Here is a 16,740-nt window from a genome sequence, read left to right on the forward strand (position 1 = left end):
AAGTGGTTCTCAAAGAACACTAGAGGGCCTTTTCTGAAGATAATGGAATAGAGTAGATTATTTCTCAAGTCCAAGGATTCAAGTAATTTTTTGTTGGTTTTCATCTCAGTGACCATTTCAGGATAGTTTGTGATTAATATTTATACATCGTAAAGAGAAAAAATAGTTTTCTCTATTTTCAAAAACAGTAAAGTTAAAAAAGTTCATAATCATATACACTTTAAAAATTCAAAAATTACCAAAGAATATAAAATAGTCATAGAAGTAATGCATCCAAATGCTATAGGCCAAGGTAATTTTGCTAATAATTTCCTAAGTATACACATGCGTGTACACTTCATGATTCGGTAAAAATAAAACTGCTTCCACTTTTATTTTCAGTTTATTTATTTGTGTAATTTTATGTACTATTTTATTGTGTAATTTTATGTTAAATATGAGGATATATGTTAATTAAAATTATGTAATTTGTTTGTTTGTTTTTAGCCCTTTACTTCCTGTTGCATTGGTTCAGCTGGGCAAAGAACCACCACTCCTCCACCATCCCAAATCCCAGATCCACCTTTCTCTTCTCCCATTACCCCTCACCGGACATCATTTGGTGGAATTCTGTCATCAGCCTCCTGGGGAGGAACAATTGAAAAATCAAAATTGATTACCAAATTGATATCAGCTGGAACCCAAGACAGTGAATGGGGGTGTCCCACATCTCTGGAGGGTCAGCTAGGATCTGTTATCATCTTTTACGAACCACTACAACCTCCTCAGGTGAAGGCATTATATTTAGCAGGTAAGCATGTATAGTTATAATGCTTATGCAAATTTAGAGTTTTTTTTTGTTGTCTAAATATATTCTGAAGAATATTTTTAGAATATAGAAGAATATATTCTGAAGAATATATTTCATGTGAAGAGTGTATTTGTTTTAATTGAAGCTGAAAGGGAAGAAAAAGCCCCTCCACATACCATACTTTTTGTTTTGTAGGCATAAATAAAGCAAATTTTTGGGAAATATTTCAGATATCATCCATAATACTGCCTGTATTTGTCTGCTAAGGCTGTCATAGCAAAATACCACAGACTGGGCGGCTTTAGCAACAGAAATTTATTTTCTCACAGTTCTGGAAGCTAGAAGTTCAAGATCGAGGTGACATCAGGATCAGGCCCTCACTTCTATATAAGTGAGGCTTCTCTTCCTGGCTTATAAGGTGGTTACCTTCTTGCTGTGTTCTCACATGGTCTTTTCTCTGTGTGCATATGGACGGAGAAAGAGATCTCCTGTGTCTCTCTTTTTTTTTTTTTTTGAGATGGAGTCTGGCTGTGTGGCCCAGGCTGGAGTGCAATGGCGTGATCCCGGCTCACTGCAAGCTCCGCCTCCCAGGTTCACGCCATTCTCCTGCTTCAGCCTCCCGAGTAACTGGGACTACAGGCGCCCGCCACCATGCCGGGCTAATTTTTTGTATATTTAGTAGAGACGAGGGTTTAACCGTGTTAGCCAGGATGGTCTCGATCTCCTGACCTTGTGATCCGCCCACCTCAGCCTCCCAAAGTGCTGGGATTACAGGCGTGAGCCACCGTGCCCAGCCTCTCCTGTGTCTCTTATTATAAGGGGTTCTCTCAGACTACGGCCCCATCCCGATGACTTCATTTAATCCCAGTTACCACTTTAAAGGCCCTATTCCAATACAGTCACATTGGGGATTATGGCTTTAAATAGGAATTTTAGGGGGACATAGTTCAGTCCATAACACTGTCAGTACTTTTGACAGATTTTAATGAATTGATGAAACAAAATATAACCGTATCTCTAGAAGAAATTATATAACTGCTTCCAAAATCATGAGCCTTATTCCAAAACTTGTCATTTTTTCAACTGATATATTAATATACCTGAAGAATTCATGAAGGCAGTAGAATTAGGCGACCTTGGATAAGTTTGCAAACTGTTTTTCATTTTGTTTTGGCTTTTTGTTTTTCTTTTGGCTATGATTTTAAACATATGTACTAATAGTTATTGGATCCTAACTACTTTCAAAATTATATGTATATTCTAACAGGATGTTCAGGAGTTAAGCTTTTAAGAGTTATGTAACTCTGCAGAATAGCTTCTTATTTGTCTAAATATCTTTTTTAGATTGCATGGGAATTTTGAGATGAATGGGATTGCCCACATTTCAGACTTTATATTAGAACCTTATCTTTTCTTTTCTTTTTTTTGTTTTTTGTTTTTTGTTTTTTTGAGACAGAGCCTTGCTCTGTTGCCCAGGCTGGAGTGCAGTGGCTGATATTGGCTCACTATAACCTCTGTCTCCTGGGTTCAAGTGTTTCTTGTGCTTCAGCCTCCCAAGTAGCTAGGATTACAGGTGTGTGCCACCACACCCAGCTAATTATTTTATTTTTAGTAGAGACAAGGTTTCGCCATGTTCACTAGGCTGGTCTTGAACTCCTGGCCTCAAGTGATCCTCCCACCTTGGCCTCCCAAAGTGCTTGGATTACAGGCGTGAGCCACTGTGCTAGGCCTAAATGATCATTTTTAATGGTTGCATATTTCCTTGGATTCAAGACGTGTTATTTACTTAGGTTGTTTATAATTTCTTTCTTTTTTTTTTTGGACAGAGTTTTGCTCTTGTTGCCCAGGCTGGAGTGCAATGGCACGACGTCAGCTCACTGCAGCCTCTGCCTCCTGGGTTCAAGCGATTCTCCACCTTCCGAGTAGCTGGGATTACAGGCGCCTGCCACCACGCCCAGCTAATTTTTTAGTATTTTTAGTAGACATGGGGTTTTTACCATGTTGGCCAGGCTGGTCTCAAACTCCTGACCTCAGGTGATCCTCCCACCTCAGCCTCCCTAAGTGCTGGAATTACAGGTGTGAGCCACCATGCGTGACCAGATAATAATTTTTGTTTGTTTTTGTTTTTGAGACAATACCTCACTCTGTTGCTGAGGACAGAGTGCAGTGGCGCAATCACAGATCACTGCAACTTCTGCCTCCCAGGCTTGAGTGATCTCTCACCTCCTGAGTAGCTGAGACTACGGGCACATGCCACCACCTCTGGCTAATTTTTTATATTTTTTTGTAGAAATGGTGTCTCACCATGTTGCCCAGGCTGGTCTCAAACTCCTGAGCTCAAGTGATCCACCTGCCTCAGCCTCCCAAAGTGCTGGGATTACAGGCATGAGCCACTGTACCTGGCTGATAATAGTTTGTTAATACTATATAAAAAAAATTTTCTGTAATGGAAATTGATTTATTTCCCAATTTTTATAGGTTTTAGATAAACTGGAATATGGAAACAAAGTAAATTTTAGCTTAATGAGTTTCAGCTGTGTTGTTTGAGTAGCTTGAAACAGCTTAATTTTAAATTTTATTCTGATAACACAGAACCAAGGAGACCATGTATATTCAATGGTGTGTATGTGTGTGTAAATAATTTTCAGGTCCAAATTGTTTAAGCCTTTGGAAGTGTCAAGAGTCTGACATGGCCGACCTGCCTGGTAACATCCTTCTTTACTACACAGCAAAGGTCAGAGTAAATTTGTGAACTGTCCATCTAGTTATAACTATGTTGTGAACTGCAGTTCCTTTTCTATTCCTTTTATCATTTCATTGGGTAATTAAAAGGAGGGGTTTGAATTGCCATCAAAATAATCATGAATTTTCAAAGGAAGGTGAGAAGCAGTAAAAATTAAGGTATACCTCCTCCACGAGGGTCCAAATATTATCATTATGTCATCCCTGTGGTACTAATGGCAATAGTTACAGTTGGAATTTGTACCGATGAATTGACTTCAGTAAGTGAAATTGTTTGTATTTGTATTCTCATAGTTTACTGGAAGGAAAGATGAAACAGAATTGTTCTCAGTTTTTTAAATGTGATGTAGCCAAAAATTTTAAAAAAGGAAAGAAAGAGAAGAAAAAATGTTCACTTCAAAAGGAGAAAAAGGCCAGAAGGCACAGTGGCTCACACTTGTAATCCCAGTGCTTTGGGATGCCCAGGTGGATCATTTGAGGCCAGGAGTTCCAGACTAGCCTAGGCAACATAGCGAGACCCCTGTCTCTATAAAACTTATGAAAAATGCCAAAAAAAAAAAAAAAATAGCCAGGTTTAGTGGCATGCACCTGTAGTCCCAGCTACTTGGGAGGCAAAGGCGGGAAGATCCCTTGAGCCCAGGAGTTTGAGGCTGCAGTGACCTGTGATTGCACCATTGCACTCCAGCCTAGGCAACAGAGCAAGACCCTGTCTCAAAAAAAAAAAAAAAAAAAAAAGGGGGGGGGTGCCCAGCACAGTGGCTGTGGCTCTTGCCTGTAATACCAGCACTTTAGGAGGCTGAGGTGGGCGGATCACCTGAGGTCAGGAGTTCAAGACCAACTTGACCAACATAGTGAAACCCGTCTCTACTAAAAATACAAAAAATTAGCCAGGCTTGGTGGCAGGCACCTGTAGTTCCAGCTACTTAGGAGGGTGAGGCATGAGAAGTGATCGAACCCTGGAGTCAGAGATTGCAGTCAGCTGAGATCGTGCCACTGCTCTCCAGCCTGGGTGACAGACCGAGACTCCATCTCAAAAAAAAAAAAAAGAAAGTAATAAATTATTATCATGCACCGGCTGGCTAAACTAGAAAAAGATATATAAAAATGTATAATCTCGGCCGGGCACAGTGGCTCACGCTTTAATCCCAGCACTTTGGGAGGCCGAGGCGGGCGGATCACGAGGTTAGGAGATCGAGACCATCCTGGCTAACACGGTGAAACCCCGTCTCTATAAAAATACAAAAAATTAGCCAGGCGCGGTGGCAGGCGCCTGTAGTCCCAGCTACTCCGGAGGCTGAGGCAGGAGAATGGCACGAACCGGGGAGGCGGAGCTTGCATTGAGCCGAGATCGTGCCACTGTACTCCAGCCTGGGCAACAGAGTGAGACTCCGTCTCAAAAGAAAAAAAAAATGTATAATCTCACAAAACCAAAACATTTTCTGAGTCCATGTAACATTGAGTATAATGGAAGCAATTAATATTTTTGCTACTTCTTTTCTTCCTCCCCTTTCTTTTGTTTCTCCCAGTTCTTTTGTCTTTTTTTCCTCAGTCCTTGCTGACCTCAGTTGCTTTTATTAGATAAGTAAAAGGAAAAAGGACTTTTTTCTACTCCACCACTCCACACCGTTTTTTTGGAGACAGGTTCTCAGTCTGCTACCCAGGTTGGAGTGCAGTGGTGGGATCATGGCCCACTGTGGTCTTGAACTCCTGAGCTTAAGCAGTCCTCCCACCTTCGGTCTCCTGAGTAGCTAGGACTACAGGCATGTGCCACCATGCTGAGCTTTTTTTGTGTGTGTATTTTTTATAGAGATAGGGTCTTACTCTGTTGCCCAGGCTAGTCTTGAATTCCTGGGCTCAAGCAATTCTTCCACCTCAGCTTCCCGAAGTGTTGGGATTACAGGAATGAGCCACCGTGTCTGGCCTTACTTTTAAATATTTATTTTTTGTATCTGACCTAATAAAATTTGCTTATTAGTTTTATTTTCTCCCTTCTTTTTGCTGTGATACATTTCAAACCTAGAGAGGAGTCAAAAGAATGGTAAAGTGATATCCTATATACTCTTCACCTAAATTAACCAATTACTAATGTTTTACTGTACTTGCTGACTTTGTCTCAAATCATTTGTGAAAACGAATTGACATAACTATCAAGACACTTCATCCCTGTATATTTCTACATAATCATCTACCTACCTAAGAAAATGGCCCATAATTCATCTAATATATACTCTGTGTTCAAATTTTTCCAAAAATATTTGTATAGCCTTTTAGAAATGAATCCTGGATCCAGTCAAAGTTTATGCATTGCATTGGTTATAAGGTCTCTTGAGTCTTATATTTTTGTTTGCTTTGTATAACTTCTTTTCCCAAAGATGCATGTTTGTTTAATATATCTTAAGTTATTTCTTGGCAGGAATTATATCTTACACCTATTTTCATTCTCCACTATATAGCATAGATAGCTAAGAAATAATTGCATATAATCCAAACAGTATATTTAGTGGCAAGTTCTGGATGTGTGACAGCCAACTTTTTTTTTTTTTTTTTGAGACGGAGTCTCGCTCTCTCACCCAGGCTAGAGTGCAGTGGCGCAATCTTGGCTCACTGCAGCCTCTGCCTCCCAGGTTCAAGCGATTCTCTTGCCTCAGCCTCCCAAGTAGCTGGGATTACAGGCACGTACCACCACACCTGGCTAATTTTTGTATTTTGGTAGATGGGGTTTCACCATGTTGGCCAGGCTGGTCTTGAACTCTTGACCTCAAGTGATCCGCCCACCTTGGCCTCCCAAAGTGCTGGGATTACAGGCATGAGCCACCGCACTGGGCCTGACTGGTCTTTTTGACATTATGGTCATCATATTCTTTTTACAAAGTAACTTTGAATTTGTTAACATTAAAGTTGGATTTTTTTTTTTTTACCATTGAAAGTAAAAAATTCTATACTACCAAAAAAATAGCTATTGTCTTGTTTTTCCCCAAGAAACTTAATATGACTATTGATAAATACAATAAAACAGATTACTGAAGGAATGTTTCTGCAAAATGGTGCTATGTCATGAGACAGGGACTCTATAGTTAAATAAATTTGGGGGACTGTTGGATTCTTTTTTTTTTTTTTTTAAAGACAGGGTATCACTCCCATTACCTAGGTGGCCGTGCAGTGGCGCAATCACGGCTCGTTGCAGCCTCATTCTCCTGGACTCAAGCAATACTCCCACCCCATTTTTTGATTTTTTGTAGAAGACAAGGTCTCACTATGTTGCCTAGGCTGGTGTTGAACTCCTGGGCTCAAGTGATCCACACACTTAGGCCTTGCAAAGTGCTAAGATTACAGGCGTGAGCCACTGCATATGGCCTGTTGCTTTTTTTTTTTTTTTTTTTTTTTGAGACGGAGTCTCGCTCTGTTGCCAGGCTGGAGTGCAGTGGCGCGATCTTGGCTCACTGCAACCTCCACTTCCTGGGTTCAAGCGATTCTCCTGCCTCAGCCTCCTGAGTAGCTGGGATTACAGGCATGCGCCACCACACCTGGCTAATTTTTTGTATTTTTAGTACAGACGAGGTTTCACCATAATGGTCAGGCTAGTCTCGAACTCCTGACCTCAAGTGATCTGCCCGCCTTGGCCTCCCAAAGTGCTGGGATTACAGGTGTGAGCCACCGTGCCCGGCCCTGTTGCATTCTTTATATCCCTCTTGGAGGTTAGTGATACATTTTTAAAATTCTGCTATAAAGGAACCAGTTTACTTTTGTTTTGTCCTACTGTTTCACCAGCTATTTGAGCATAGAACATATTTTGTTATTATAACTTAGTTGTTAACAAATGCTAGTTTGGGAAAAGCTGCTCCAGAGGATTTTTAAAATAGTCAACGGTTTTTTTTGTACTCATTTGTAGGAGGTATTTAATCATTCATTTGCTTAAAACTTATTGAATGTCTTCTTAGTGCCAAGAATTATGCTATACCCTTAGAATACAAAGATAAATAAAGTCTCTGTCTGTAAGAAGCTTACAATCTAAAGCAAAATAAATTTTTTTTAAAAATAAGTTCAACATAACTTTATGAGCATTTATTTTTCTTTTTAGCTACCATTTATACGGTGTTAACAATATGTTAAGCACTATGCTAAGTGCTTCACGTGTATTGTTTCACTTAATCTTCACAAAAGCCCTGAGAGGTATATGGTATTATCGGTTATCTTTTCTAAGCTTTAGTTTTCTGAAGCTCAGTAAGATAAGTAACTTGCTTAGACTCATAATTCCGTTGAATCCTGGAGTTAGAACCCAGCCTGTTTAATTTATATCCTTAACTAATACACAATATTTCTTTGTTGGAATAATGTACAACATAATAGTAAGGGTACAAATGAGGAGTGGTTTGTTGTTCCAGGAAGCTAGAAAATCATAAAGAAGATGGTATCATTTGTGTTTTAAAAGACAAGGTTGAGCAGGGATGCATGGTAAATATCACCTAAAAAGGCATAGACTGTAAAACTGGGTTCTACATGTATTTGGGTAAAGGACACTGAGCAAGAGGAGATGAGACTAGAGAGCAAGGTCACATTATAGCAAACCTCCTATGTCAGAGTAAATAATAGGCAATGGATAGAATTTTTAGCAGAAGAGTAATATTATCGGATTCGCATTTTAGAAATGGTCTTAAGCTGCAGTGTGAAAGTTGGATTGGAGGAATGGATTCTAGAGAGTGTCATACCATTAGGAGATTATTCTGTTAAAATAGGTCATAGATACACAGTTTTTAGTTACAGACTAAAGTAGTAACTAGAGAAAGACGTGTCTGTCTCGGAGACGGATAACGTTTAAGTATTTGTTTTATTAAAGCAATTTTTCTCAATTGTTTAAGAGGAAAGCAGTAACTACATCATGTGCGCTAAAATTTGTAGGTTTACTTTCTTTTGGAATGGGGATTAGATTAGATTCAAGGATGCTGCATTACCTGAAAATTCGGATTGAATATGAAGTTAACATGTCTTTACGAATGGAGGTTAGCAAATAACATGGTTTCTAAAGTTACAGACTAAGCTCTTACTCTGAATGCAGCCAGAATTGTCTGGCAACAGCATGAGGGAAAATAGTATCTTATGCCTGTAATTGTATTTTTATATCATGATTTTTTTTTGTTCTATGGTTTATCTCTCATTTTAATCATACGTTTTATGTGTATCTTGAAATTGTGCCTAGGGAAGTGCTAATGGAAATAAAACATTGAATTTTTTTAAAGCAAAAAATCTGTTTTCATGTATTTGTTTAAAAGAGAAAAATTTAAAAACTATGACTGGCGAGGCCGGGTGCAGCAGCTCATGCCTGTAATCCCAGCACTTTGGGAGGCCGAGGTGGGTGGATCCCTTGAGGTCAGGAGTTCAAGACCAGCCTGGCCAACATGGTGAAACCCCATCTCTACTAAAAATACAAATTAAGCCAGATGTGGTGGCACACCACTGTAATCTCAGCTACTTGGGAGGCTGAGGCAGGAGAATTGCCTGAATCTGGGAGGCAGAGGTTGCAGTGAGCCAAGATCACACCACTGCACTCTAGCCTGGGCGACAAGAGTGAGACTCTGTCTCCAAAAAAAAAAAAAAAAAAATCACTGTGGCTGGCGAACAAGTTCTGCCTATAGCTCATCTGTCAGATGACAAGTAGCAGTGACCTAATTTTCTCAGTGGGTGCTTTAGAATCTAATTCCTGATTCTTTCTTTTTTATTTTTATTTGTTTTTTGAGACGGAGTCTCACTCTGTCACTGAGGCTGGAGTGCAGTGGCACCGTGTTGGCTCACTGCAACCTCTGTCTCCTGGGTTCAAGCAATTCTCCTCCCTCAGCCTCCCGAGTAGCTGGGATTACAGGTGCCCACCACCACACCCGGCTAGTTTTTATATTTTTAGTAGAGATGGGGTTTTACCATGTTGGCCAGGCTGGTTTCGAACTCCTAACCTCAGGTGATCCACCTGCCTCCGCCTCCCAAAGTGCTGGGATTACAGGCATGAGCCACCACGCCCAGCCCTGATTCTTTCTTTTAAAACAGAACAGCAATACTAAAATTCATATTATGGGCATCTTGTCTTTGACTATCCTGTATTCCTTTTTGTATTATGGTGAAATGTTCTATATGTGGTTAAATTTATGTTTTGTTCTAATTGGTTGTTTGCCATATATTTTTTTTTATTCTTAGGCCTGCAAAAATTCAATCTGTCTTGATTTATCTACTAATTGTTTGCATGGAAGATTAACAGGAAACAAAGTAGTGAACTGGGACATTAAGGTAAATTAATAGTAAATGTTGGGCAACATCTTACATAACTTTACTGATACTCTTATTAAAGATTGTGTTTTTAAAGCACTGCCACATTGATCTAAATAATAGGTCTCAGTTAAAGGGTTATGCAAACATACAATTTGAAGGGTAAACAAATGCAAAGTTAAATGACTAACGTAGTTGAATGACTTTGGTTTGAAATACCTTTGTAAGCTACAGCAGGTCTTTGGATAATGTCGTTCATTATAAAGTCAGTGAGAAAAAAATTGATTCCTGGCAGGGGCAACTGTCTGTGTGGAGTTTGAATGTTTTTGCCATGTCTGTATGGGTTCTCAAATCTTATTTTCCTTTTTCATTGGCCTCATATTTATGTCACAGCTGGAACTTTGCTTCCATCTAGAGGCTTCTACTTACTTTCCAAGACCAAACTGCTCTTATGGGTATCCCTAGCACTTTATTATTTCACTTACCATGGCAAATAGTAACTGCTTGGTTAATGCTCTAGTAGTCCAAAAGAACTTTGAAGGAAGGGTCACTGCTTTTTTCTTTTTTTTAATCAGTTCCTGGTACAGGGTTATGCAACAAATAAGTGTTGACTGAGTGATTAAATTAGTAAAGGTTGTTTAGGGTGAGAAAGGCTTAATTCTTAAATATAGTGTTTCCTTAAATGATATTTTAAATAGAAGTTATAACCTAAGTTAAATAAAAGAAATATAAAAGATAATTATAAGAGGGCTTGCTGGTAAATCAGGGAAATAAAAGATAATTATAAGAAGACTTGCCGGTAAATCAGGAAAAAAAAAAAAACTTTTCTAATCAGTTAACACCAACCAAATGCGTTTATTATTTCAGTGGAACAGAAATCATTAAGATAATTTTGCCTATGTAGAAATTAATCTATCAATTAGTGTTAATTTCATGTTATTCATGGTATATAAAGCATTTTTCTCCTTAATTTTGGTATAAGAACACTTGTTCTTTTTCTTTTCTTTTCTTTTTCCTTTTTTTTTTTTGAGGCAGAGTTTTGCTGTCGCCCTGGCTGGAGTGCAGTGGATCTCAGCTCACTGCAACCTCTGCCTCCCAGGTTCAAGCGATTCTCCTGCCTCAGCCTCCCAAGTAGCTGGGATTATAGGCACCTGCCACCACGCCCAGCTGATTTTTGTATTTTTTAGTAGAGACAGGGTCTCACCATGTTGGACAGGCTGGTCTCGGACTCCTGACCTCAGTTGATCCGCCCACCTTGGCCTCTCAAAGTGCTGGGATTACAGGCGTGAGCCACCATGCCCGGCCAGAACACTTTTTTTTATCTGTTACCATAGTAGGATTTATGACATGAATGACACTTCATAAGTTAACTTTTGCTTTACTTGTAAGACTGGTTTTACAAAGCTGATTCCATGTGGTATTTTATATATAGAAATCTGTTTATATGTACCATACATACCTGAAAATCAAAGCCGTTTTTTTGTGGCCTGAGTTACAGCTATGTGGATTATTAACTAGTTAGACTTTTGGCTAATGTGGAAATCAAAAAGGAACAGATTATCAAGAGAAAGACGTATTTTTATACTGTAGCCAAATCAAAGACCAAAAAAGTTAAATGACAACTGGTAAAATAATATTTGCCTTCCAAAAAGTTAATTTACTTATTTATACAAAGAGCTCTTCAAAACTGGTATGACAAACAGTCAAAACAAAGTAGAAGATATGGGGCCAGGCACAGTGGTTCACACCTGTAATCCCAGTACTTTGGGAGGCCATGGCGGGCAAATTGCTTGAGCTCAAGAGTTTGAGACCAGCCTGGGCAACATGGCAAAACTTTGTACAAAAAATACACACGTTAGCTTGGTGTGGTGGCACATGCCTGTAGTCTCAGCTACTTGGGAGGCTGAGGTGAGAGGATCACTTGAGCCTGGGAGGTCGAGACTGCAGTGAGCCATGATCAGTCCAGTGCACTCCAGCTGAGTAACAGAGCGAAACCCTGTCTCAAAAACAAACAAGAAAAACCCAACAAAGTAGCAGATATGTAGGATGAACAAGTCCAGAGATCTAATGTAAAACATGAGGACTATAGTTAATAAAATTACATTTTATTAGGGAGTTTTGTTAAATAAGTAGATTTTAGCTGCTCTTGTCACAAAGTAACTATGTGAAATGATAGAAATGTTAATCTGCTTCACTATAGTAACCATTTTATTATCTATGTGTATCCTACAGCATTATTTTGTAAACCTCAAATATACACAATAAAATTTATTTCTAAGAAAAGAAGCAAAGAATATGAAGAGGTTGTTTGAAGACTTAAGTTATGTCCACATGGCAATTCAGAACACTTTAATAATTAATAATAAGAGCAAACCTTGTATGGTATCGACTGTATGTCAGAGACTGCACTTTTTATATATTAGCTTACTTAATCCTTGCAATACTTTATGAAGTGGGTGTTACTATTATCCTCATTTTACAGATGAAGAAACTGAAGCCAGTGATATTAGTAACTTATCAAAAGATATAGAAAATATTTTATTAAGCTACCCAAAATATCCAAAACTTTGAACTTTGCCTGAAATACCCTCTGTACCTTTTTGTTAACTAAAAGTCGAGGAGTCAGTCATATTTCTACCACCAACTGCAGTTTTTTTCATTGTTTATTCTCTTGTTTATTATGCCTAATTGCCTAGTGACAGTTGTTTTTCCGTTGTTGGAGTTACATTATAAAGTCCACTTATGGGGCTATGTTTCATTTGCCTATGTTCGAAATCCCTAAAGTTTGGAAAATGAAGTTGGAGTAAAAATGGTCTGGCCTGATCTCTCTTGAGTTTTGATTATGGTGACCCTTGAGGCTGCCCTGTAAAGCATCTTCCTATACAAAAATTCCTTCAGCTTAGGTTATCCTGTACATTGCTTAAAGGTTTATCTAGCAGATTATAACTTCATACATGTGAAGATATTAAATGACAAAATTGTCCTTCTTTTATAAGATTTAAACATTATAATTTTCCCTTTAGGATATCATAAACTGCATAGGTGGGTTAAATGTACTCTTTCCTTTATTGGAACAAATCAGCCACTTTAGTGAAGGACAGATTCCTGAAGAAAAGAATGAAAGCACAGTTCCTGAATCAGTAACACCTGTTGAAGGAGATTGGCTCGTATGGACTTCCACAAAGGCCTCAGGTATTAAGATGAAATTAACACAAAATAGTCATTGAGAAATTTGAGAATTAAATGAAAATGTTTTACTGTCATTAGGAAGAAACGTAACCATTTGTAGCCGTAGCAGTTGTTTCTATTTTTACTAATATCATTCAGAAAGTTTATAATACTTTCATCAAAAAACTACAGATTAATCTCCAGTATCCTTAGTTTATACTCTTAGTGGAAATATGACCACATTGTTAAATTTGTGGTAGAGAAAATATATGCACATAAATATACAATATTATAGTTGCTGCTTTTTCTGATTCTATTGTACAATAGAGCGTTGGAAGCTGACTGCTGAACCAGATTTCTACTTTGTGTAACAGTGTGCATTAAGATATAGAAAATGTGATATAAAAGTGATTAGAGAAATTATGATAATTAATCTGTTCCTGATTCCACAGAGTCAAGACTAGAGAGAAACCTAGTTGCAACATTTATCTTAATTGTGAAACATTTTATTCAGAGACATCCTATCAACCAGGACAATCTTATTCACTCCCATGGAGTTGCAACTCTTGGTGCTTTACTTCAGAAGGTGAGCCAGTCTAACATTGTGTTGATGTAGCTAATAATTGTGATTTGCAGTTGATGTTGGGATTTTTTCTTCCTAATAAATATATTTTTAAAGATTATTACAACTTGAATTATATTAATGGATATAATTTGTTTCACAGGCAGCTTTTAAAAACTTGTATGGAATCATCTTATACAAGAAATACTTATTTTATGTAATAGTGTATAATCTTTGATGTATACAACCTTGTTTGATAGCTTTGATATTTGGGATGTTGAGAAATATAAGACTATTTTAGGAATATGACACTAGGAGAATATATTCTGGTCTAATATCAGAAAAACCAATACTTAAGTTTTTATTTTTCTAATGTGGGTTTTTCTATTTTTATACTTAGTAGATGTTCTGATTAATGATTTAAAATTATAACTTAATGAGTTATTTAAACTGAACTATATGAAACCCTCTTCTGTTTGGTTTCAGGTGCCAAGCACCTTCATGGATGTTAATGTGTTGATGGCAGTTCAGTTACTAATTGAACAAGTATCATTAGAGAAAAATATGCAGCTCCTGCAACAAATGTATCAATATTTACTCTTTGACTTTCGTATTTGGAACCGTGGAGATTTTCCCTTTCGAATCGGTGAGAGCAGGCTTTCAGATAAAAATTTTATAGTTGTTTTAGAAATTTATAACTACCTATTGACTTTATTTTAGCTGAATTACTTACCATTGAACTTTTTATTTTAGGTCACATACAGTATCTTTCAACCATCATTAAAGACAGCAGGAGAGTTTTCCGAAAGAAGTATGGTGTGCAATTTCTCCTAGATACACTTAGGATTTATTATGGGTATGATGCCCTTGTTCCTTCTCAGTTTGATATATTATTTTCTGTCTGCTACTTGATTGGAATGTGTAGACTGTAGACTTTCTCTTTACCGGCGATTCTAGTATGTTTTAGCTGGAGAGAGGTAGGATAGAGTGGAGGTTAAAATGATGAACAGTGGATCGCATACAGAGTTTGAATCTGGCTTTCATTAATTGTGCAACTGTAGGCAAATTACTCAACTTCTCTGTGCTTGGGTTTCTTCATTTTTGAAAGGAGATAAGAAAACTGTTACCTCCTTTGGTTGTTTTGAGGATTAAATTAATTAGTTGATAATGTAAAACACTTAAAGTATGTCTGCTATGCAGTGGGTGTTGTATTCACATAAGCTATTTTCTTCACTGAAACTCTTAACTCAGAAGATTTTCCTTAAAAAGAAAAGCAAGCCAAAGTTACTATGAATCTCAGAATTACATGGAAATTTTTTTTAACACTATGAATTCTTTTATGTAGAAAATATAGAAATGTAAAAATTAGGCTGGGCGCGGTGGCTCACGCCTGTAATCCCAGCACTTTGGGAGGCTGAGGTGGGCAGATCATGAGGTCAGGAGTTTGAGACCAGCCTGGCCAACATGGTGAAACCCCGTCTCTACTAAAAATACAAAAATTAGCTGGGCGTGGTGGCGTGTGCCTGTAATCCCAGCTACTCAGGAGGCTGAGGCAGGAGAATCGCTTGAACCCAGAAGGCAGAGGTTGCAGTGAGCTGAGATTGTACCACTGCACTCCAGCCTGGGCAACAGAGCGAGACTCCATCTCAGAAAAAAGGAAATGTAAAAATTAAAATTTCAATTCTTATACTTTGTTTTGTCTTTCAGGAACGGTTGTAAATATAATGAACTATCTCTAGATGATATTCGAACAATAAGGACTTCTTTGTATGGACTAATTAAATATTTTCTGTGCAAAGGTGGATCTCATGAAGAGATACAAAGTATTATAGGGTACATAGCTGCTACTAATGAAGAAGAACAGGTATTATGCCTAAGATAAATCTACTTTTCCTTTTTAACATTTTAGTTGCTACATCATCTTCTGAACGTATGTTTGTGTCTAGTTAAATATTTTGAGAGTAAAATATGTGTAGTGTCACATTCAATATTATGCACTTAAGAAGTAAATTTTATCTTTTTTTTTTTTTTTTTTGAGATGGAGTCTCGCTCTGTCACCCAGGCTGGGGTGCAGTGGCACGATCTCGACTCACTGCAACCTCCATCTTCCAGAAGGAGAAGTGGTTCTCCTGCCTCAGCCCCCTGAGTAGCTGACATTACAGGTGTACACCCCCACACTGAGCTAATTTTTTGCCTTTTTTTTTTTTTTTTTTTCCGGTAAAGACAGGGTTTCACCATGTTGGTCAGGCTGGTCTTGAACTCCTAACCTCAAATGGTCTACCCGCCTAGGGCTCCCAAAGTGCTAGGATTACAGGCGTGAGCCACCACGCCAGGCCAGAAGTAAATTTTATCTACTAACTAAATTTTTCATAAAATAGATGACAGTGTAATTTAATATTCCAATTAGCTAGAAAATTTAACATATGGAAATGTTTCCTTTGTCTGGCAATTCTGAAGCCTGTTTTCATAGTCTACGTGGTGTATGTTTACTTAGCATCGAAGTTATCATCAAAGTTAGTGGGTAGATTTCTTTCTTTTTTTTTTTTTTTGAGACAGAGTCTTGTTCTGTCACCAGGCTGGAATGCAGTGGCACAATCTCGGCTCACTGCAACCTCCGCCTCCCAGGTTCAAGTGATTCTCCTGCCTCAGCCTCCCAAGTAGCTGGGACTACAGGCACGCAGCATCACACCCAGCTAAGTTTTGTATTGTTAGTAGAGACGGGGTTTCACCATGTTGGCCAGGATGGTCTCCATCTCTTGACCTCGTGATCCGCCCGCCTCGGCCTCCCAAAGTGCTGGGATTACAGGCATCAGCCACCATGCCCAGCCATTAGTAGGTAGATTTCTAACCTAGGTTAATAAAATATTACATAAAGAGTAAATTATAAATGTGTGTCTAGTTTTACTTACATTATCCCATTTAATCCTCAGAACTACCCTTTAAGTTAGTGGTTCTCTTTGTTTGGCCCCTAACCAACTTTACCTGAAAACTTGTTAGAAATGCAGATATACTACTGATTCAACTGCTGAACCAAGCCCTCCAGATTATTCTCGTGCACATGGTAAAATTTGAGAACCACTGCTATAACATATACAGACCAGGAATTACTTTTTGCATGTACGCTTTTGGAAATTTATATTCAGAGAGATTATGTGACTTAAAAAGTCACACAACTGATAAACCTGAAACTAGAACCCAAATGTTAAAAAAAAACATTTTAGAGCCATTT

General features: G+C 38.2%; 1 protein-coding gene across 4 annotated transcripts in view; it reads left to right on the forward strand.

The window, feature by feature from the left end:
• The window catches only part of NBEAL1 (neurobeachin like 1), a 208,360-nt gene that overhangs the window by 97,772 nt on the left and 93,848 nt on the right, over positions 1-16,740 (forward strand). For all 4 annotated transcript variants that reach the window (XM_055379437.2, XM_055379438.2, XM_019022754.4 and 1 more), the window contains 8 exons: positions 487-790; positions 3,439-3,524; positions 9,713-9,802; positions 12,805-12,973; positions 13,402-13,535; positions 13,998-14,157; positions 14,265-14,367; positions 15,219-15,375. In XM_055379437.2, the coding sequence (XP_055235412.2) occupies positions 487-790; positions 3,439-3,524; positions 9,713-9,802; positions 12,805-12,973; positions 13,402-13,535; positions 13,998-14,157; positions 14,265-14,367; positions 15,219-15,375 (1,203 nt within the window). The remainder of the gene's footprint in view (positions 1-486; positions 791-3,438; positions 3,525-9,712; positions 9,803-12,804; positions 12,974-13,401; positions 13,536-13,997; positions 14,158-14,264; positions 14,368-15,218; positions 15,376-16,740) is intronic.

Source organism: Gorilla gorilla, chromosome 11 (genome assembly GCF_029281585.2).
Source record: "Gorilla gorilla gorilla isolate KB3781 chromosome 11, NHGRI_mGorGor1-v2.1_pri, whole genome shotgun sequence".
In the NCBI taxonomy this organism is placed as follows: domain Eukaryota; kingdom Metazoa; phylum Chordata; class Mammalia; order Primates; family Hominidae; genus Gorilla; species Gorilla gorilla.